The 22,639-nt window shown below is 39.9% G+C and overlaps 2 protein-coding genes across 2 annotated transcripts; both read right to left on the bottom strand.

The window, feature by feature from the left end:
• Positions 1-2,021: 2,021 nt before the first annotated feature.
• Positions 2,022-4,826, bottom strand: LOC148021661 (beta-fructofuranosidase, soluble isoenzyme I-like). Its single transcript, XM_087697135.1, has 6 exons — positions 4,648-4,826; positions 3,692-4,551; positions 3,390-3,551; positions 3,066-3,295; positions 2,892-2,982; positions 2,022-2,671 (listed from the first exon to the last, which is right to left on the bottom strand). The coding sequence occupies exons 1-6, from the start codon at positions 4,691-4,693 to the stop codon at positions 2,474-2,476; spliced, it is 1,587 nt and encodes a 528-aa protein (XP_087553261.1). The 5' UTR covers positions 4,694-4,826; the 3' UTR covers positions 2,022-2,473.
• Positions 4,827-5,042: 216 nt separating this feature from the next.
• Positions 5,043-5,648, bottom strand: LOC148021660 (uncharacterized). Its single transcript, XM_087697136.1, has one exon. The coding sequence runs from the start codon at positions 5,584-5,586 to the stop codon at positions 5,161-5,163; it is 426 nt and encodes a 141-aa protein (XP_087553262.1). The 5' UTR covers positions 5,587-5,648; the 3' UTR covers positions 5,043-5,160.
• Positions 5,649-22,639: the final 16,991 nt, after the last annotated feature.

The following is a 22,639-nucleotide window of genomic DNA, read 5'->3' as shown; positions in this document are numbered from 1 at the left end:
TAGGTGTAAGCTATCTAGGGTAGCGCACCACTATGCGAGCACCCACTAAATAAGTGGCCAAAATATGGACGCCAACCCTTTTTGGAGCTATCAATCCAAAACCTCAAATGAAGCATGTGAACTGAAGAAGTGGTTTCTAAACAATTCTTATTTGCAATAGACTTGAAAGTCACTTGACCAACTAAGTCCGTAAAATCTAATGGGTTTGAACAATCCCACTTAAGAAAGGCGCCAAGCAACTACCTCTCCTCTAGCTATACTATGGGCAGATACATCATTGTCAATCAATGTTACAAAACCTAGCCACCTTAGATTGGAGGGAAAATTTTTATGGCAAAGGCCAAATATTAAGATACCTTGGTCATCTTTTGAGCATTGATGTAAGGAATCAAGTATAGTGGTTTGGATAATGGAGTAGGTTATAAAAAAGTTAAGTTATTGAAGCTCAATTATGTGCCCCTTGTTCTTTAAATTGGAAATAGTTAACATCTTCATATACCATGCTTTGATTGGCCTAAAGTTGCCCCTTAACAAAAGGCTCTTTATTTGAAATGTAATTATGGATGTCCTAATAAAGTAGAGAAGTTGGAATGGAAAGTCTTTCCAGTAAAAGTTGTCCTTAAGGTAGCTAAGAAGCTCCAATACACTTATTCTAGAATGGATGTCTAACACAAGGTTTATGGGAAGAGATACTAACTAGGTTTGGGACTTTGGAATGCAATGGTAATCTCAAGTTGGCTTGTAACTTTGGAATCTTTGGAGGTTGAAGCAAACTAAGAGGACAAAACTTGTAAATATAATCATTGCCTTAAGCACCATCTAGGAAACTAGAGTCACATTAATCCTAGGTGGCTCGAGGGAAGTAGTTCATTGGGAGAAAGTAAAATATAAAGTTAATTGGTTTTGGAGTACATCTAGTGAGTTAGGTGAACTTTGCGAAGAGGACATACATAAGAGGTTAAGCCTTTTGATTCACATGGTCCCTCTTTTGTATCTTGTGAAACGTCCACTCTAATATAGATACTTCAAGGTGATTACATACTACCTCAAATAGTCTAGGCAACATGAATAGACTCTTGATGTTGTTTACACACTATCTACGAATGGTAGCATCACATAAGGTGGTTGGCCCATTGGTTGAGAGGGCCTTCACACATAATAATTAGTTTGCACTATGATTTTTGAAAAAGAAGCTTCTTGAGCTAACTTTACCCAAAAGGGGTGCAACTTACAGCTAATGGCCCCATTTGACAGCCTATTGCTAGTGTTGCTTGCATCCTTTCCTATAGATATATTTTTTAAATATAGGAGTGGCCATACTCTTGATCAAGGAGTGATAAAAGCTGAGAGCATTTCTAGTGTGAATGAAAACAATATGCAGTTTGCAATCGCTCTCCCTCGGTAATAGGGACTCGCATAGTTTATGTGCGAAAAGATTCTAAACAATGCCCCTATTCCCTAGCATTTACTGGTGTCTCACTCTCATCTTCACACACAAAACTATGCCTGCAATCTCAAACTATTCCCCAATGGGGTGCAATTTATATCCTAATGCTGAGTTGTGAGATTCTCAGTATCCGACTAAACTATGCTGGGTGCGAAGGCCCTCTAAGTCTTAGGAGTGTGGGGATGCCAGATGGATTTGGCAAAATTCAAATCTTGTCAATCGAAAATTTCACTTTTTTGCACATGGGCCTCGTGGATGTGTGACATCGGCGCGGATGTGACATGCGTGCCTTGGGGGATCGATCTACCCGACCCTAATGTCTCTGAAGTTGGTTTGTTTTCAGTCAGCACTGGCCCTAATGTCTCTGATGTTGGTTTGTTGGGCGGCGGCGGGAATGTGTGCTCAGCCCCAGTTTGTATGAGAGATTAAAATTGACAAGACGTTCATGGAAAAAGAAGAGTGCCCCCCCGCGGCCCCCCCCTCTCTCTCTCTGTCTGCCTGTATGCACTGAACTTCTGTTTTGATGAAGCCTTTGAGGTAAGGACCACAAAGTACAGGCTCCGCAACTTTGCACTTGTTGATTGAAAGATCATACGGGCTCGGTCCATCTGGATATACCATGCAGTACATGATCCTTTTCAAGAATGGGGAGATCCAATTACCAGTTTTCCAAAACAATTGGAAGATAAACATTTTTCTCGCTGTAGATAGATACACAAAGGGTGTCGTTTGGTATATTGTAAGTATCTCCAGAAAAAATCAATAGGCGGGCGCAGTCCCAAAGCCCAGAGCAGAAAGAAGGCAAATCCTTCCTGATGGTTGGTTGGGATGCGGCTCCATTGTGCCACATGAAGCAGGAGAGCAGCCTAATCAGGAAGTGCTCCCCTGCCAATACGCTGGGCATCTATCCTACTAGAAAGGAATGAATGGGAAGATCGATAATAAAGAATCACACGGCTTCGTTAGATTGTGGTAGATGTCTCTTCGTTTATTTTTTGGGAATGTGTGTGATCGGGGGTTTTTGGGTCATTGCACTGAGGAGAAGGCATGCATGTAAACTTTGGCTATCTGCCAAGCCTGCAAGCTTTGCAATGTCACTGGCATGGTCCCATTGTTAAACAAAAATAAATGGGCTGAACTATCCAGGGCTATCGTTGGGTACACCCTTGATGTGATGCACACCCTTCCTCCCTGTGCAAACGTCTCCACAATAGAGTGGTCCACCTGCAGAACATATCCAGATTTGTCAAAAGATCAGTTAAGTCAATCCAAAAGGCCTCCAAACTTGACCTGTCAATCTGCAAATAGCATCCCAATCTAAAAGTCCTAGACCCTGGCATAAGATATAGTGATAATATTATGTCCATGATCAACAAAAAAGTCAAATATAAAACAACTTAAGGGCTCAAGTGACAAGAATATGCTCAAAGATTAGCATGCTTACAATCACACGCAGAGAAAGGGTGTCTTCATTCGCCAAGACAGGAACAATAGTACCATATATAGACTTATCCACATCGCTTGCTGTAGTAGACCTGCAATCATCTCACGAGTCAGAATCACAAAATGCATTGTGCTGGAAATGTTTGAATCTTATGGTTTAATACCACTGACATACCTGCTTTGATCATTGCATACAAGGGCTGCCCAACTCCCATTCTTGTATGTGAAGTAGAAGTAGACCGCTGTCTGCTCAGTCAGATCATCTGAAGCAAGCACAAGCAAGCCAAAAGGACCAAAATACCCTTGCTTGGCAGCACTAGCTTCACTGCAGCTATAGACTACATCTTCAGATGCAGTGCCATTGTATGAAAATATGGGATTTGTGAAACTAAGCTCGATATCCATCTGTATAAAAAGAACCAACCACGATCATCAATGTGACAGCGTTCAAGGGGGGGGCTCTCATAATTAAAATACTCGCAAAATTCTATTGCTGTACCTGACCACTTGTAGCTCCTGAGACTTCAATAACAGAGGCACTTTCTAAGACTGTAATGTCCACAGAAACCACAGTTCTCCGAAGATCTAGTACGTCATCTACTGGCCATTGGACTAAGTTGGCTTTGGTAAGGTTATCATACCAGACTTGCCTAGGGATTGCCTGAAATCCAACCCCAGAATGTAAATGGAAAACAAAAAGTCACAGATGCAAAGGACTTAACAGCATGCTCTGCAAATCTAGTCATAGGGGATGCAAAATCAAATTTCAAATATAGATGTTAAATCAAAAAAATCCACTACCTGCACTGATGCCCATCCTTTCTCAATGTCATCCTGCAGGCTATCCGATTCATTTATCCAACCCCAAAGCACACGGCGACCTTCACTGACATCATAGAATGTCTTGGATGCATAAAATTTGCCATAGTCATAGCGCAACCCAAGTCCAAGGTCTTGAGTTGAATCATCAGGAGTAAACGTGTGATTGTCATGATTGTAAGTCCCAATCACATAGAAATCCAACTTGGTATTATCCATGCTGGCCTTAAGGACATGTTTCACAGTGTCCCCATAAATGGAGGTATCAACACCTGCAGAATCACCCGAAACTAGGATAGGATAAAAATCCAGGCATTCCCACATGCCAGTGCCTTCTACTTGATGCAGATAATGGTCTTGCAATGACCAATTTATGAAATCAGAGCTGTGATAGATGATGGCAATGCCAGTCTGGTCAACTTTAGATCCAATTCCCAGCCTCCATAACCCATCAGCTCCGACCCAAGCAGTTGTAGGGTCACGGAAATCTGTTGGAAGGATGCCTATGGGAGGCACAAGAACAGGGTTCCCAGCATATTTGGTCCAGTTTCGGAGAAGGAAATCTGAAGAATCCTCAGGAAGTGCTACAGCCTGCACTTGTACGGATTCATTAGTAGATCCTGTATAGATGATCACAGGAGTACCATCTTCCAGGAAAGTTGCAGAGCCTGTCCAAACACCCCGAATGTCGTACCACTGGTCAGGCTCCATGGCATAATCAAGGTATAGCCAGTGGATGAGATCAACCGAGATTGCATGCCCCCAATAGATAAGGCCCCAGTAGGCTTGAGTTGGGTTGTACTGGTAGAAGAGATGGTACCATCCATTATAGTACATTGGAGCTGCAGAAACCAAACAACGCTGGTCAATTTTCCGAAAATTTAGTGAAGTTCCACTACTAGTCGAGAAATTGACGAGAGCAGACTAGAGCCGTTTACCATTCGGATCTGTTGCGTGATTGACGTGATGGTCCACCGAATTCATGAAATAAAAGCATGAAAGTTAGAAGCAGAAAAGGCAACCAGAAAACACGATATTATGGGTTCAAAGCTGCATTAAAGCTGGTCCTACTTCAATTACTAACAGCTGGAGAATCTTTCATGTGGCCACTGGAAACAGAGAGCTGAGAACAACTATCTCATTTCAACTTAAAGAATATGGATATGTTTTCTTTGGAAGAAACCATCTCTAGCACAGCTAATATCAATTATTAGCATTGTAACTTTATACAGAGATTCTTTGCTGTGGATGAAGCGATCTCTTGAGATTGTTTTATCCACAAGAATAAAATATCCGTATTTGTATATGCAAATACTGCTTTCCTGAAGGATCATCTCACAGGGATGCAACAGGGAAGATGTATCTACAGCACTATGGACATGGAAATTGACATAGTTATATCTACAGAGAAGCAAATTAGCAACTGACTTCTGTTTTTTTGCTTTTGTTGATCAAAACCACTGACCGTTCATCCAGTTGCTCTCCGGCTGGAAGTGGAAGGAAGTTCGGAGGGAGGTCTGAGCAGAGGAGTTCCATGGGGAGTAAGTCCTGCCATCAGGGCAGAAGATGGTGGGCTCTGTGCTTTTGGGCTGATAGAAGGGGACCGGCTGGCCATCATTATCAGGAGGGCGCTGGGAGTGGAGACCATTGCCCGATTTGGGAGAGGAAGGCCTCACATTGCCAGGGGCAGGAACTGGGGACAGGAGCTTCAGTACGAGGGAAGACAGAAACAGCAAGAGGAGGAGGGCGCACAGGGCAGCTTTGAAACGAGAAGGCTGAGGTTTGTTATCATTGTTGAGACAATGATCTGGGTCTCCTTCTTCTACTTGACGGAGTAAAAGCGACTTGCGGAGAGCTTCCCCATCTTCAGAGGCCATGGCTAAATGCGGATCTCCCCCCCTTCCCCACACGCAGAGAAAGACAGGGAGAGAGAGAGACGGGGGGGGGGGGGCGGGGGGGAGGGGGACGGACACAGTAATTTGCCGAGAGAAAGAGAGAAAAACACTTGGGGGGAGACCTTTATGAAGCACTTTTGCCGAATAATTGTTAGTTCAGAAAATAATTATGAGCTCATAAATAATAAGATTTTCCATCTGAAAATGTAGAAAAAGCCTGTACAGAAAGGCATGTGTAGTAGGCCGATAACAGCCCAAAAAAAGGAAGAAGAGCAAACTTTAGCCGAGTAATTATACGGGTCAAACGTTGTGAACGTTCCATCTCAGAAATTAAAACATCTGTAATAGAAGCAAAGGGCATCGGCCGGCCTACCTAGGCCTGGATCACTTTAGTCTTTTACGAAGAGAAGTTCATAACATAACTTCATCGTTTCCAGAATTATGATTGGATGATGAAAGTTTTGGTCTATTAGAATATATATTTCGAGACATTATTTAGGGTGAAAATGAAACACAAACGTAGATAAAACTGGCCAAAATAGGGCGGTCAAAGCGGGGTTGTGGGCCCTGGGAGATCGCCTCTCTTCGGACTCCGGAGCCAATGAGAGGCAAGGCTGATGCGCTGGCGACTTATCCGCCCGAAAAGACAGAAAAGCCCAAGGAGCCCTTTTATGGAGAGCTCTCAGACTCTTATTGGCCCCCAAGTTCCCGACTTATTTTTTTGCTCTTCCACGGTTGCCACGCAATCGCTCCTTTTATTTTTAGACGCTAATAGATATTGTATTTATATGATGACTTCCCCCCAAAACCCAGTAAGGGCCGTGTCACACGTAGACTTGTTGCACTTTCTCGAAGTATGACAAGTAATGTGGTACCCTTTTTAAACTTTCTTGCTTGCTACTAGTCGCTCCGTGCCTAGGTTCTCCCAATGCTTAGCATAGGGACTCAAAGCACCATTATCAATAACACTTAACGTACTTCATCTCCTAAGACACATTTTAGGTGGTAAGAGGATTCATTGGTAGTTGAGTCACAAAGAAACCAATCATGGGAGACCCCAATGCTTTTGTATTATATATAAGTATTTATGTATTTAGAAAGTGGCTTCTCACATGTATAAACATGCTTTATAAATGTATCGAAATATTTTTTCAATATAATTGTAGGATTTTGTAAGGTGCCCGCCCATTGGCTATCCAAGCACACTTTTAGCGGTTTATCGAGAAACGAATCTAAGCGTTGCTGCCCAGTATTCCCATGGAATGTTCCGAGTTTTGTCGCCTAAGGTTCCCGAATCCGCCTCGCAACGGAACGTTCATAGCCGAACCCACTAGGATTGACCTGAAATTTGGGCTCATAGTGGCCAAGGTCTCCTAACAACATTCTAGCCTCGGATCCTGGACGTCCTACTTTACACAGAGATACCCAAGCCGAAGCAAACCCATGCCGCACTTGGTTCAAATAGAATGGAAAACGAGAGGGATGCGCCACTCAACCTCTCTGCCCGTAGGGCATAGTCCCATTCCGGTCCCCTAAAACGGTATGAATCGGGTTCTAACCTAACAATACCTAAAGGTTGAATGACAATAAAATCTTGTGAGAAGCCTCTCCGTTTTCTGGGACCACCCTGCGGTAGGACGGACCCGTCGGGGGTTCCGCCCACCCACTTCCCTTAATAGCTTTAGTTTTCTAATTAGGTCCTACCACATTTATGTGTGTCATTTAAAGTTGGCTTCATTAATTAAGTCTTTTAAGGAACAGGGTTCGTTCGCATAACTTATAGCACAAACACGAAAACATAGCAAAGCAATCTATTGATAAACAAGTTCAAACAAGTTCATTAACTTATCTTCAAGTTAATCTTTATCTCCCACCTGTGCAGGAGAAATTATGTATCCCTTTTGTCCAATAGAAGTATCCCTTCTGCCTTGCAGAAGTAACTGGTCCAAATCTCATGGCACCACAAACTCAATCCTTTATCTGGAATAGGATCTCCCAACATGCCCAGACGTTGAGGGCCACGGAGGTCTTCAACTCCATTCTAGACCCAGCAAGGGGTGTCCAGAGCTCCAACTAACCCGCAAGCTGTCTAGGAGCAAAACATCATTCCCATGGTTGGCCTTTTCACCACTCAACCTTTGGTCCATGAATTGAGCAGTGCCCTCTTTGCATTAATCCGCGGTACGATCATGGAGGTGATACACCTGTGCAAAATATCATTCCTTAATTAAATCCTTTAAGAATCAAGCACAAATAAGGCATTCAGCCCTAATATCATTTTTCAGGAAAACATTCCTTTATTCCCATGGTGACTTGTCATCACAGATCCTTGCCATGCATTTACTATAAATCACAAGCACTTGGAATAATCATCCAAACAATAACTAATAACCAATTGAATGTAAAAGCATTTAGGATGTTGTTCGATCAACCGACAAAAAAAACCAATTGCATTCTTCACAACAATGTAAGAATAGTCGCAATAACATTTCCATCGCATATCTGCTCTCCCCCTTGGGATCAACAAGTGACTCTATATAAAATTTACTTAACGCTTGTATGCACAATTTTTAATGTCATGATTATGCCATTCATAACCTTGACCAATTCTTCCTTGTAATTGCTCTATCAACGAATAAGCTACATGCAACTAGGTGCAATAAACTTTCCTTGATATATGCACTTCGCAAGCTCATAGTATGGGCCTAACGTATCTCATACGAGAATCAAAACAAGCATCTATCAATTTGGAAATACATTTCTTACGACCGGAACCGTAGTTGGATTGACAATGATACCTTTGCCCGAAGCTTCGTTGTTGGTTATGGGATTGCCATCCGCACATGACATTCTTAGCTTCGGGGCCATCGTCGGTAAATAGACTCAAGAGATTAAGAAGGTGGAATAGATTCGAGATGGGAGAGTGTAGGAGAAGATGGGTGAGTCGAGGATCGAGATAGAGGGAATTGTGCAGCCTCTTGGGTGTTCTCTCTCTCTCTCTCTCTCTCTCTCTCTCTCTCTCTCTCTCTCTCTCTCTCTCTTTCAAGAGCTCTCTCACAATCTCTTGGAGGGTATCCTTCTCTCTACCTCTCTCTCGCAGCCTCTCGGGGTCTCCTTATGCCCCCTTGTGCCTCCCTATGCCTCATATTTATAGGGAATTAGAGAAGAGAGCTTGTGGCTGAGAAGTGGAGCTCTTTGTGAAGGGGGATCTTGAAAAGATTAGTGATCTAATTCTCAGATCATAAATCTGATGGTTCCATTGGCTTCAAAAGAGGGGTAAAACATCAAGATACTTGGGTAGAAAGCTCTTAGTTCACTCCTTTTTTTCTCTGTTCGAAGTGTTATTTTCTGTCTGTAGATTGCAATCACGACGCGCGCGATTTCGCAAATCCTCTCTTTATTTTTTTCTTTTTATAAAATCTCCAAACTAACTAAAACATTACTTGTCTTTTCTTTTAAATAACATCCAGTTCTAGAAATCTCCATATCTTTTTTTAGGATAATATCTAAAATATCTAAAATATACTAGTTTTGCCCAAAATCTAATATTTTTGGACCATCCAAACTATACACATTAATACTAGTGATTAATATAGCTCATAAGCCTTGTTCACGTTGTAACTTACGTAAAGGGCAGCTACGGTCCTTGTCAATCCGCGAAAAATATCAGATTTACGACTCTCTATTTTTTACATATATTTTTAATTAAATAAAAATCCTTAGTTATTAACGTTAGTTAGTTTTTTACTTTAGTTAGTCTTTAGTTGGTAATCTTACTAACTTATTAATTGACTAACTAACTTTCAAACTAACCAACTAACTTTTATTGGGTGGAAATATTACAGATTTATCTAAAACTAAATCTACCAATGTGTTTCATTGCAAAGAATACATCCACACCTTTTAGTGCTACTAATCATTTGAGCATTGTTACACCAGAATCCAATAACATATAAGACACATCTATCTCATCTTAGTTTTTTCAAATAAAAGGAAACACAATAAGCAAGGAAATGAACTATCATGTACAATCACCCTCTATGTTTGACAAAAAATATCCAAGCTTGGTATTTGAATGGCCTAGCTTTCTTATAAAAAAAACTAGGCACTCCATGCCTAGATTTTCTAGTGTTTTACACTGCTATTCTCCTTGTACTTCACATTGGGGTTTGAAAGCACATTTTATGTGGCAAGAGGATTCATGGGAGGCTGATATAAGAAATATAATCTAAACTTTGAAAGCTTTAGCAAATTAGACTAATATAATGTCGAATGCACGAAAATACAATATACGGGGATGTGGCACTCACTAATATTTATGGAGCAAAAGACCAACATTAATGGGATCAAGCTTAAACTATATCTCTATTAAAACCTTGTGACCATTTCTCAAAGCCAGACACATTTAATGATGATTTCTATTCACATTGAGTCTATCATGGCATGCATATTATCCTCACACAGTGAGCCAATATCACATTCATTTGACAGCCCATAAACTATTTTGAGATTTTCTCCTCCTCCTCCTCCTCCTCTTCTCTCTCTCAATCAACAATTGATAGCATATGCACACACACACACACACACACACACACACACACACACACACACACACACACACACACACACACACACAAAATTAATGTATGATATCCAATCAATCACATGAAATTATTAATACCAATAATATACATAATACATATATGGACTAATCTATTTATTAGTTATTATATGCATACACATTATATATTTTTTACACCATAAAGAAGACATGATTAGCTTGAAAAAATATCATATTATACTCCTCTAATGGTGTAGTTAAGAATTAATCAATATATTAATAGTTATTAATTAGTATATAATCAAGTTATATTAATACACGTATCATTATAATTAATCTATAATTATTTTATATGTATCATTATTAGTATTTATTATTATATATTAGTATTATATATTTAAATATATTATAATATGATTAAAGATATATATTATATATATTATATAATTTAAATCAATTTAAATGATAAATAAATGATACTTATACATAACAATTAAGTGTCAATATGTAATATAAATATTAGTACACACACACACACACACACACACACACACACACACACACACACACACACACACACACACACACACACACACACACACACACACACACACACACATGTGTGTGTGTGTAGATTATAGCTTAAGTATAATTTACATAATAACAGTTAATAGTTGATGAATACATAATCAATGTGTGTGTGTGGGTGTAGGGTATGTATGTATGTGTTTAATAGATGTGTGTCTATTTGTGTGGCCTTTTAAATATGTGCCCTCTCTCTCTCTCTCTCTCTCTCTCTCTCTCTCTCTCTCTCTCATCATTTTTATTTTATCTCCGTTCTCTTTCTTCCTATTGTATCTCATCTTTTACCTCACATGTGTGTATATATACACATGTGTAAATATGTGTATGCACATGTTTGTATGCATTGCATATGTTTGTGTGTGTGTACACACATACAAGCAATATATATATATATATATATCTATATATATATATACATATATACATATATATATATAAATATATACATATATATATATATATATATATATATATATATACATATATACATATATACATATATATATATACATATATATATATATACATATATATATATACATATACATATATATATATATATATATATATATATATATATATATACATATATACATATATATATATATATATATATATATATACATATATATATATATACATATATATATACATATACATACATATATATACATATATATATATACATATACATACATATATATATATATATATATATATATATATATATATATATTCATATATATATATATATATATATATATATATCTAAGAGTCCTCCATAGTCCACCATGAATCCATCATAAAGCTTGAAAAGTCTATAAGAATAGCTTATATAAGCTCAAATATGATTGAATCCATGAAGATCAATGCCCCATATGTGTGTGTGTGTGTGTGTGTAACTGTGTTTTATAAGTGTGTATCCATTCTCTCTCTCTCTCTCTCTCTCTCTCTCTCTCTCTCTCTCTCTCTCTCTCATATATCTATTTATGCATATATAACCATGTATGTATATATGCATACATGTGTGTATGTGTGTGCACATTTATGCATGTGCATATGTATATGTGTGCATATATTATTCGTGTCTTTTTATAGTCTATATGCATTTGTGTGAGATTTTAGAGTAAGTATACATTGCATGAACATGCTCAACCATTAAAATTATTATCCCATCCCATAATATTCAATTAAAAACAAATTCAACTCTTTTTTAATTGTGGATGTGTATTTGTGGATGTTCGACCATTAGCATATCATATCATTAAAAAAGAAATTCATCTAGAGAGAGAGAGAGAGAGAGAGAGAGAGAGAGAGAGAGAGAGAGAGAGAGAGAGAGAGAGAGAGAGAGAGAGAGAGAGAGAGAGAGAGAGAGAGAGAGAGAGAGAGAGAGCCACATACAATTTTTCAAAGACTTGATTATCCCTTTTCATGATCATATCCTATATTCAATTGAGAGAGAGAGAGAGAGAGAGAGAGAGAGAGAGAGAGAGGGAGAGAGAGAGAGAGAGAGAGAGAGAGAGAGAGAGAGAGAGAGAGAGAGAGAGAGAGAGAGAGAGAGAGAGAGAGAGAGAGAGAGTGTGTGTGTGTGTGTGTGTGTGTGTGTGTTTGGTGTGTTCAATTGGGTGAAGAAGATGATAGAAAATAATTGTAGTCCCCCCACTTACCCTTTAAGAAAAAGCCATCTTTATTTTTTGAATACTAAACTCCTTCTTCGTGTGCCACATAGACTTGGGAGCCCTATCATGGTTTGAGATCCCTTATGCAAAGTTCTCAATAATATAAAAAATATGTTGTTATGGAAGGTAACTACGTTCGGTTCAACTAATTGTTTTATTTATGGTCACATTCTACTTTGAAGGTGCATACAATGGAGTGGCAGCAAAGATTGCTCATGTTCTAGCCATGTACAATGCACATATCATTTATACAAGATGTCTCATGAACCAAGGAGGCTATAAATAGGAGTTTTCTTTAAGAAACCATTGATGCAAGCATCCAACTCCTCAACCTTGATCTTAGCTATATGGATTCCTTAAGAAAATTTGGAAGCAATTTCCATGCCCTGAATATTCCCTTGAACATATTGATGTAAGTATGGGGAATGTCTTTGGAGTTTCTCTTACAAGTCTTAGGATAGCTTCAAGTATGGGGAATGTCTTTGGAGTTTCTCTTACAAGTCTTAGGATAGCTTCAAGTCTATTAACAAAATAATAAACCACTCTTTTTTTAATTCAAAATGCAATGTAGAAGAAATGGTTTGTCCATTTTTACTTTCGATTGATAGCACCAAAATGTATTTTGCCACCAACCATGTTGGTATATTTTGTTCTGCAAGCCATGAAGTTATAGCCACTCTCTGTATAAGCTATGATGTTTTTTGGTGTGAACTGAAAAAATTCAAAAGATCTTCAAAATTTTAAGAAATATATATTTAATCTTAAACTTTAAACTTAATTATGTATATGAGAGAGAGAGAGAGAGAGAGAGAGAGAGAGAGAGAGAGAGAGAGAGAGAGAGAGAGAGAGAGAGAGAGAGAGAGAGAGAGAGAGAGAGAGAGAGAGAGAGAGAGAGAGAGAGAGAGAGAGAGAGAGAGAGAGAGAGAGAGAGTAAGATCATGTTTGAGGCAAGGGGTGGTGTAGCCTTGAAGAGGGCCAAATAAGTTAAGTTCAATCCCTAATAGGGAAAGCAAGAAGAGAGTAGAAGATAGGGGTAGAGAATAATATTTTGAGAAGAGGAATCACTAAGGATGATTGCTCCATGTGGAAGCTTGTTAGAAGTTGGCCCTTGGCCTCTAAGGTTGCCTACATGTCTAGAGTGGGGTGTCATGTCCCTCCAATAAAAGTAGCATGATTCTCTAGTTAATCAATGCCAATGACCATTTTGTCCTTCAACACAACTACTATGATGTGGTATGGAGTACTCTTAGCCATCGATAATTTCCTCTAAATATTATGAATTGGTTACCTACATCTGTGTGTGTGTGTGTGGATTGAGTAAGTAGTACTTGTCAATTTTGTTTTTCCACACACACACACGCACACACACAACACCAGCACCAACTCTCCCAATTGGTTCTAACTAATCAAATTCAAAAGGTCTAATCTTGTAATGGGCACAACACAATGAAATGGATGAAGACTAAAAATGGCTAAATCAACAACTTTTTAGGACCCATGAGGACCAAGGAAGTCAAAGTTGAATGCATGATGGGAAAAGAAAGAAGAAAGTTAAATGGATAATATTTTGAGTAGGAGGAATTTGTAAGGGAGGATTGCATTGGGTAGAAGATTGCAAGAAGATGGGCCTTGCTCTCTAGGGTTGCCTACATGCCTAAAGGGCAGTTTGTGCCATCTATATGTCCCTCTAGCAATAGCAACATGATTCTCCAATGCACCAATGCTAATGACAATATAATGGATGCATGGCTCTACAAAGATATATTTAAAGGCTAATTCTTAATAATTTGTATGCTAACTCAATTTGATGAACTAATATGCAGAGCTACAAAAATGCATTTACAACATTAAAAGTATTTCTAAGCACATAGAAACAAAATGTATCATTGTAGAGCCACATATTCATTATGTTACTATGGGTGTTGGGGTTAAAGGCCACATGTGCCTAGCCGTCTACATTTACTTTGTACACACAAGTACACACAATATCCACACATCTATACACTAGAGGTGGTGGCCATCTATCAATGAATTCTTTATTATTTCTATGATAATTGAATAAGGGAAGGCATGTCACACATTGTGACCATTGGAGTTCCCACATAGTCTTGCTCTCTCTTGCTTAAACCTCCATAACTCTTGTATCCTCTTGCTTTTACTCGTGCTTCACTCTTGCTCCACCTTTCCATAGGTATCAAAGTGGGCATTTGAGGTGCTTCACTGACATTCACTTTAGCTTGGGAAGAGAGCTTCAACCCAGCTTCTATGGTAGCCATTCAATGAGATATATATCACTTCCATCTCTCCTTGGATTAGCTCCAACCCTTCTAACCTTGATCAAGACCTTCCCCATCAATGTCCAAGTTTCCAAGTGATCCCTAAGCTCCACAGCAATCAATCAAGGCCCCATGAATAGCCTTGCAATTTGTGGTGCAAATCTAGGGCTATTCCCTAATCCTCATGTCTCAGCCATTGGTTCCTATAGCTCCTATAGCTCATTGATTAGCTTTTAGGGGTCATTCTTGGCTTCTCCGACTCCATCTTGAGCACTATTTGCAAGGATTTGGATGAGCCATTGCTCTATAGTTCCAAACATGTAGGTTATTCACTATTTGGATAGCAAGTAATTGCTTGGTTTATGCTCTATTGATGCTTATGGGACAAGTTTCCAATGCCTAAATGATGTATTGGTGCTTAGGAAAGGCTTTTAGATTGATTAGATCTTGTTTAAGTTAGTTCTTGAGGGGTTCTTTACTGTAATATCTTGTGGATAGCAAGCATTCATTGTGAAGGCTTATGTATTGGATGTGTACAAACGCTTTGGGGATGCTATATTGATGAATTGACGCTTGGCATTTGTTATTATGCTTAGATTTGCTTATCTTGAGCTCTAGGCTTTGGATTTGAGCTCTAGTGGTTGCATACTTATCGTAGCTATTTGTTTCGGTGGTTTTTCATTTATGGGCTTAAAGCCTTATTGCAAATTTATAATCTTGGATGTATTGCTTCATGGCTTTGGGTCCCAGATGTTATGAGACACATGGATTGACCTTTGCTTTGCTCTTAGACATTCTATAATTTACTTCAGTGAGAGAACTTTGATCTTGTCTTTGCAAAGCTTAGACTCTTGAGTTAGTGGAAGACTCTTACTTGCCTATGTATATATGCTTAGTTGGTTATGATCTATATTGTTCATGCAAATACTAATGACTATGGCATTAGGAAAAAAATGAACTCACAAATGGGCCTTTTAGCCCCCCCTCTCTCCTCCTTAAAACAAGGAAAAGAGGAGAGAAGAATAGTAAAATAATCCTCTTCTCTCTCCACTTTTGCAATCTCGTTTTATCTTTTTTATATTATCTACAAAGATATATTTAGTTTCCTTCTCTCTCTCCTCATTTAAGAAGTCTTTTTCAACCAAATTTTCTATTAAAAAAGGAGTTAGTTATGAGAGTGTGGTGTTTCGTTTTCAATGCAAAATGATTAGTAGATACGAGGTAATCGATTTTTTAATCGAGAACAAGGAAAATAAAATTTCAAACGTTTCTTTTAAGGTATTTTAGGGATTTTTTATATTCTAGCTTTTGGTCAAAAAACAAACCAACTCGTCAAATTTCGTGTTTTTTAGAAATGTTATTTTGGAGGTAAAATAGAAATGTCTAAAATATGAAAAGTCTTGGACATCCCTACCCTCTAAGCTATTTTCCCCCATATCTATACTCTCTCATGGCTCTCTATTGTGACCTCTTCTCTATGTTTATGCAACCTTCATTAATAGAGTGAATTGCTTACACCCTCCTTTCCCTTGGCACCTTTATGTGCCTCTCTATGCATCTCCACTCTATCTCATGTGACAACCAAGTAGACTCCCCATTTCTATTAATAGTAAAATGAATACAGAAAAGAAGGAGGTGCATATTGAGGTAGAGATTGAATATGCTCCATTATTCAAAAGAACCTAGCGTACTAGTGTCAACCCTCAGGTTTTGCAGAGTTACAGACAAATGGGATTGAAACATGTGGACTTGTGGGTATCTACCCAATTGACCCCTTAAACAATAGGCCTCCAACTTTCTTAGGAATCACAAATTTGCTAAAGTATGTGTGCGAGGGTGAAAATGGGTTGCTCGGTTACACTAGGTGGCTCAATGATCAGGCGCTTAAAGTATTTACAACTTGCCAAGCAACCATAAAAAATTGTCATGATGTGATCGCTGCACATCTTCATATACAACAGCTCATAGGACAAGTGGTACAACTGAATGACATTATGATTTAACAAAACGATCAAATTATCCATGACATTGGTATCTCATATGAGGAGGCAAATGCACAATTGTATGACCTGAGAAAGATCAATAGCAAGCTCACACAAGAGCGCAAACGAAAGAAACAACCAATCAATGAGTTAATTGTGAATAGTGGCCAGTGGAAGCAACACATCAAAGCATGTAAGGTAGCTCAGAATGAGAACCTAGGTGAGGGTGAGGTTCGATCATGCATTAGTAGATTGTTGAAGGCAAGTACATTGAAAAACACTTTGAGCAATCCTAAGTTTAAGGTTTTGAAGGAAAAGGTGATTGAGTGTACATTAAAAGATGTGTCAAATGAGTTCTCAACTGTGGATGCACAATCCATTTGTGACAGGGCCAATTTTAGCACAACGACTGACTCAAAGATATTCAAAGGTGTGAAGGTTGGGTTTGGTCTTGTGCTGAAGAGAGATAGAGTTGTGCCTCTTCCTCAACCTTCACAGTTAATAGTGGCCCGACAACAACTTAATACAAAGGTTTTGGAGCTAATAAGAAATCCCATGCATGTTCAATGCATGGAAACACTAAAGGTTGGGGCCAAAAATGCATAATAGGTGAAGTTCACCAAGCTCAACTATTACTATTTAGATTTGTACAAGGTGCAGTTGGCAATGGTAATGTATCACAATATGTCTGTTGAGGAATGTAATGGTAAATTGTAGTTTGTTATAAAATTAGATGAAAGTGAGGTCGTTAAAGGAGTAAAGCTTGAAAGAGTTAGTGTAACTCTGATGAATAGAGCTTTACAATTCAACAAGAACAACCTAGAGAACTTTAGTGTTCAATCTGAGCACCATGTGTAGTAGCTTGTTGCATTTGAAGTTTCTAAGGGAACATTTGAGGTGGTGCAGCTGTTCTTTAGCACACAAGCATTCCAACCATCATCGATCATTAAGAACATGGTGAGATGCTCTCTGTTGAAGGGTATGGTCAATACTTGGTTGAATGGCATCTTGTAAGAGACTTGAAAACTTTAAAATACATGTGTGGAATCTCCAATGGTGCAAATACAAAGAATCCATACCTATATTGCTTGACAAAGAGGGTGGAAGGAAAGGATGGAAAGAAAAACTAGAAAAGGGTAATAAGTGATGCACCCACGTGCAATAAACACAATATTAGTGAGTTTGGGAATCTCCCAATTCCCATTTTTGGAATACTAAAAAGGTGGCACCCAGATAACATACCCATAAGTTTCTCAAAACTACATGATGTATCTATCATTGGAAAGTTCTTGAAAATTGGAATCTATTGAGCTATAGAGTGCTCCATTTGGAGTTATAGTGTTCAAGTTATAACAAATCCAAAGATTTGACCATGTGTCCCAAACTTATGGAAAATTCCCATATTCCCCAATATGGTGTTAATAGAGAAGATCCCACTTGGAAGCCCATCTTCAATATTCCATTGGATCGTATTCACATTTGCTCATTGCATGCTTTTGTCAAAATCATGGAGAAACTTGTATATGAATACATTTTCTTTGCTTATAGGATGAACCAGAAAAAGAAGCCATTGCAACATGTAGGAATATGGAGTGAGTACTATCAGAAATTTGGCTATACAAGCATCAAGTGACGATTGAAAAAGATGAGAAGAGATCATGAAAATCTGGTAACTTGCCAAAAAAGCCGTGCTTTGGAGGAGCACAGGCTAGAAAGTTTCTCCCAGCATCCATCAATGAGGAAGGAAATGTTATGGTTCGTAGGCCGCAGGACTATGATGGTTGGAAAATGTTACATTTTGCAGTTCCTCATTGATGTAATGGAGAAAAAACAAGGTTGGCCAAAGCTAAGATTTGGATAAGTCTTAACAAATTGACTCCCTTACTTTGAAAGATGGTGTTTAACAATGAAGATAATCAAGAATTTATCGATGTTGTGCATAGCTTCTACGAAAACATGGTGGAAGTGTTGGGCAAAAGCTCTATCAAACATTACATGGTGCGTACTAAGTTAATATTTTAAAATTGTATGAATTGTATAAACTATTGAGCATAGTTTTACTCATGTGCAATATGTGTCTTTGTAGCATATCCTTGAGGCACATGGGTGTTAACCGTTAGACGAACAAGGTGAAAAATTTGAAAAAGCTAAAGTAGAAGACAAAGGCCAAGCAAAAGTGAAACGGAAGACGAAGGTGCGCGAAGAAAAATATGGAAGCACAAGAAATGCAAAAAAGTCCTAAATAAAGGAAAAGGGAGCACAAGAAAAAGCGCAAATCAATACTTTTGTAAAAGAGCACAAGCGCATCATGGTTTAATTTAAAGAGCGTTGGGCTCTCACCTGTGCAATTTGTAAAGGTAGATGGGTGGTAGGAAGGAAGCTAGGAAGATAGAAGAGCAATGGGAAAAAGGGCCTAGGCCACAGTCGGCCATGTAAAAAAGGGGATAAGGGGATGACCACCCAAAAGGGATTTAGGGTTTTGTATATAAAGTTGAAAAGTGAATGAGAAGCTCATTCTTGTGTGTGGCCAAAAGTGGCTCTCCTCTTCTTCTTCTTCTTCTTCTTGCTTGCTTGAGCTTGTGCTTGAGAGAGGGAGTGTGAGAGTGTGAGGGAGTGAGTGTGTGAGGGTGAGGGATCGAGGAGGAGAAGCTCTCCATCTTCTCCTCTCTTCTTCTCTTCTCTTCTCTTCTCTTGTCTTACTCGCGGCGATGGAGCTTGGAGCATGGAGCTTTAGGATGGAGCTTGCTTAAAGCTTGCACTTGGATCGTGGAGCTACCAGAGTGCACGGGAGAGGAGATAACTCGATCGGCATGGAGGTAAGCTCATTACACCCGTAGATATGCATGGCGCGTCGGCTATGTGAGAGGTAGCCATTAGTGCTTGGCTTGGAACGCTTGAAACAATAAGCAGTCCATGGGTCTTGGTGATTGAGCAAAAGCTCTCACATTTTGGTTTTGTTATCGGGACCAACAGATTCAAGCCTTGAGCGCTTGCACGCTTCGAATCGAGCATCGAAGTAAGGGTTTTCCCCTCGAACCGGTGCTCGAGGTAGATAGGTAGGAAGCGAGGGAGTTTGAAGAGGTATTCGATCTCCTTAGCAAGTAGATTTTTGGTTTTTTGGATTTGGAAAAGCATGTTGCAGTAGGGTAGTTATTTGCTTTGTGATTTGGGTGCATTAGGATAGGAAAAAACAAAGAAAAAGAAGAAAAATAAGCATCAGGGTTTCTGCTGTCATAACAAGGCATGAGAGTTTGATTCGTTTATTGATTTACATTTTGGAGTTTATTGGCTATTCCAGGTATATACAACTCTTCCCCTCCATCCATAGCTTTGATCTAGAGGTGTGTATGACAAGCCATGACCTAAATCGTGTGATTCAAGCGATTTATCGTTGTACCGGTAAAAAATGCGCTGCGCTCGGCGTGTTCGAGTGACGACGATTCTAGGTCGAGTCCCAGAATCGACCCTTGGCCCACGTAACTCAACCATCGGTCCTCGGTCCACTTGACTCGGCCCACTCTACTCGGATACCCACCGCTCGGCCTATCCAAATTGATCATTTGGGCCAACTTTGAAATTCGGCCCTCGGCCTTGTTGACTCGGCCCACTTGGCTCGGCCCACGTGACTCGACCCTTGGCCCACTCAACTCGGCCCTCAGACAACCAGACTCGGACTGGCCGAATTTAACATTCGGACCAGTCACATTCGGCCCTTCCTACTCGGCCCTCGGACGGGCCGAATCAGGCACTCTGCCCTTGCAGTTTAGACCTGTCGGGCCGAATTTAGATTTTTTTCAAATTTTAGCATGAAGGCAGTGAAACTGACCGAGAGACCATATAGAGCCGAAATCATATCGTAGATCGATCACTGGGCTGAAACTTAGAGCAAGTAGTTTAAAATTTGGCTATAAATGGTCTTTCAAATCGGCAGTTACCATATCGGCCCTGCGGGCTGGGGGGACTGTCCCCCTCAGACCCCCGCAGAGGGGGCTCTGCCCCCTCCGCACCTTCCCCGAGTAGGTTGGGGAGAAAATGCGCACCATGATAGGTCCTCCAAAACAAACCCTAGTGGATTCTCACTTTGCAAAAGAGCAACCAAAAGCCCATACCCGAATAGAGACAAACAGAGACCCTAGAACCTCAATGGGCCCATCTAGCCAACAAGGGCAAAAAGGCCACATTGTAAAAACACATACGTGTTGCATTCGGACTGCATTTAGTCAAGGCAGAAAGCAACAACATCAAGCTACAATAGCAAAAATGACTAGATATGACAGTCCCGACGACAGATGCTCCTTGAATAGCACTACATTGACGATCCAATGCACTAGTGGAGAATCCACATCTGGTCATGCAGTTGGGGACTCAAGGGTATTTGTCAGAAGGCTTAAATTTACAAGCCAAGACCCGGAAGATGAAGACATAGTACCACCTACTTATCTTAGGGTCAAACTCACCGTGAAAAGAGAGCATACTATCGATGCTCTGATTGATGAAGGAGCAGATTTTAATATCTTGACCTATGAATCATGGACCCTACTAGGCCAACCATAGCTCACACCGACTAATGCAACTCTTAGCCCTTACGGGGGACACCCACAAGCACTCATAGGGAAGTGCAAAATCCTTGTGACAATTGAAACTGAAAGCTTGCCTATCATATTTTATATTCCTCCAAATAGTGCTAATTGTGAGAAGGGAACCCTCCTTGGAAGACCCTTCAAAAGGGCGACCAAGTGTGAGGCCGACTATGTAGCACAGAGGATACACTTGACACTACCGGGTGTAAGGATAGTCACGACCTTTAGTAAGGGTGACCTCATCTAACCTTGAGGGAAAGGCAAGCAAGGTGCTGACATAACAGTCAAGCTTGCTGACGAGAGCAAGGACTTGTTGGAAGAGTTAATACAAGCAAAGGTCGAACAACGAGAACCAGTGAGTGAGGCCATGCCTGAAATAAGAAGGTCAGGAGACAATGCCAAGGACAGCCTTTGGACTTACAAATATCGTAGAAGACCCCAAAAGAAGCCCAAGCCTTATAGACGAAGGCATCGATGGAGAGTCAATACAACGCCGCGATGGATATCCAAGGCGTTGCTACGTGCTCAAGGGTATTATACAGGTAATTGATGGATTTGGGTACCAAAACCCCCTGTTAAAGCTCCTTTGTCGACTGAAGGCCAGATCGTATCAAGAGCAAAGAAGCGTAGGAGGAGATCTAAACGAAAAACCAAGTCTCAAGTCAAAAACAGTGGAGTGACCGAGCCCCTCATGGTCGAAATCAAGAAACCCAACGAGACCAATTGGAGGGTAGATCCTCAGCCTAGCGTGCTTGACAAGCAGACATCAGATGTAATTGTTGAGGATACGCAAAAGCCACTAGTGCCGAAGGAGCCTTTGATTCCCCAAGAGGATAGCAGGCATCATAGGCACAACATTGCTCATGACAAGGTTAAATACTCAACAAAGTGAATAGCAAAATCATCTAACAGCCATGAGCAAATCTCCCAGCCAGTGGCAAAGCCACTTAGGAGTCCCAAGTCTCCTACACCCTCTTCCCCTAAACGGACACAGGAAGCACAACACTCGTCAAGTGCGGCTACTCAATCCCAATCTCTACCTACATCAGAGCTTCCAAATGTCCAAGAGGCAGGACATGACACCACCCTTAGCTCTCAACCTAAGGATATGCCTGTGCAATCCACTGTGGCTAGCTCAACTGATACTCGATCTACGCAAGTGAATGATCTAAGGGCAACAAAAGACACGACCACTTCCAATTGCCCTAAGGACTTGACACCGCAATCCACCAATAGTAGCAAGTCTACTGAACTAGCTACTACTACTTCAAATCAGGGATCATAGAAGTCACAGCCCTTGGCCGTGACAATGTTCCTTGTGGAACGTATCCTTAGTAGTTTACTTATGGAGGAGGTGTCGCAACCAACTTCA

Source organism: Lygodium microphyllum, chromosome 17 (genome assembly GCF_053477565.2).
Source record: "Lygodium microphyllum isolate KBCC chromosome 17, Lygodium_microphyllum_v1.1.10, whole genome shotgun sequence".
Classification (NCBI taxonomy): Eukaryota; Viridiplantae; Streptophyta; class Polypodiopsida; order Schizaeales; family Lygodiaceae; genus Lygodium; species Lygodium microphyllum.
This window is presented reverse-complemented; position numbering and strand designations above follow the sequence as displayed.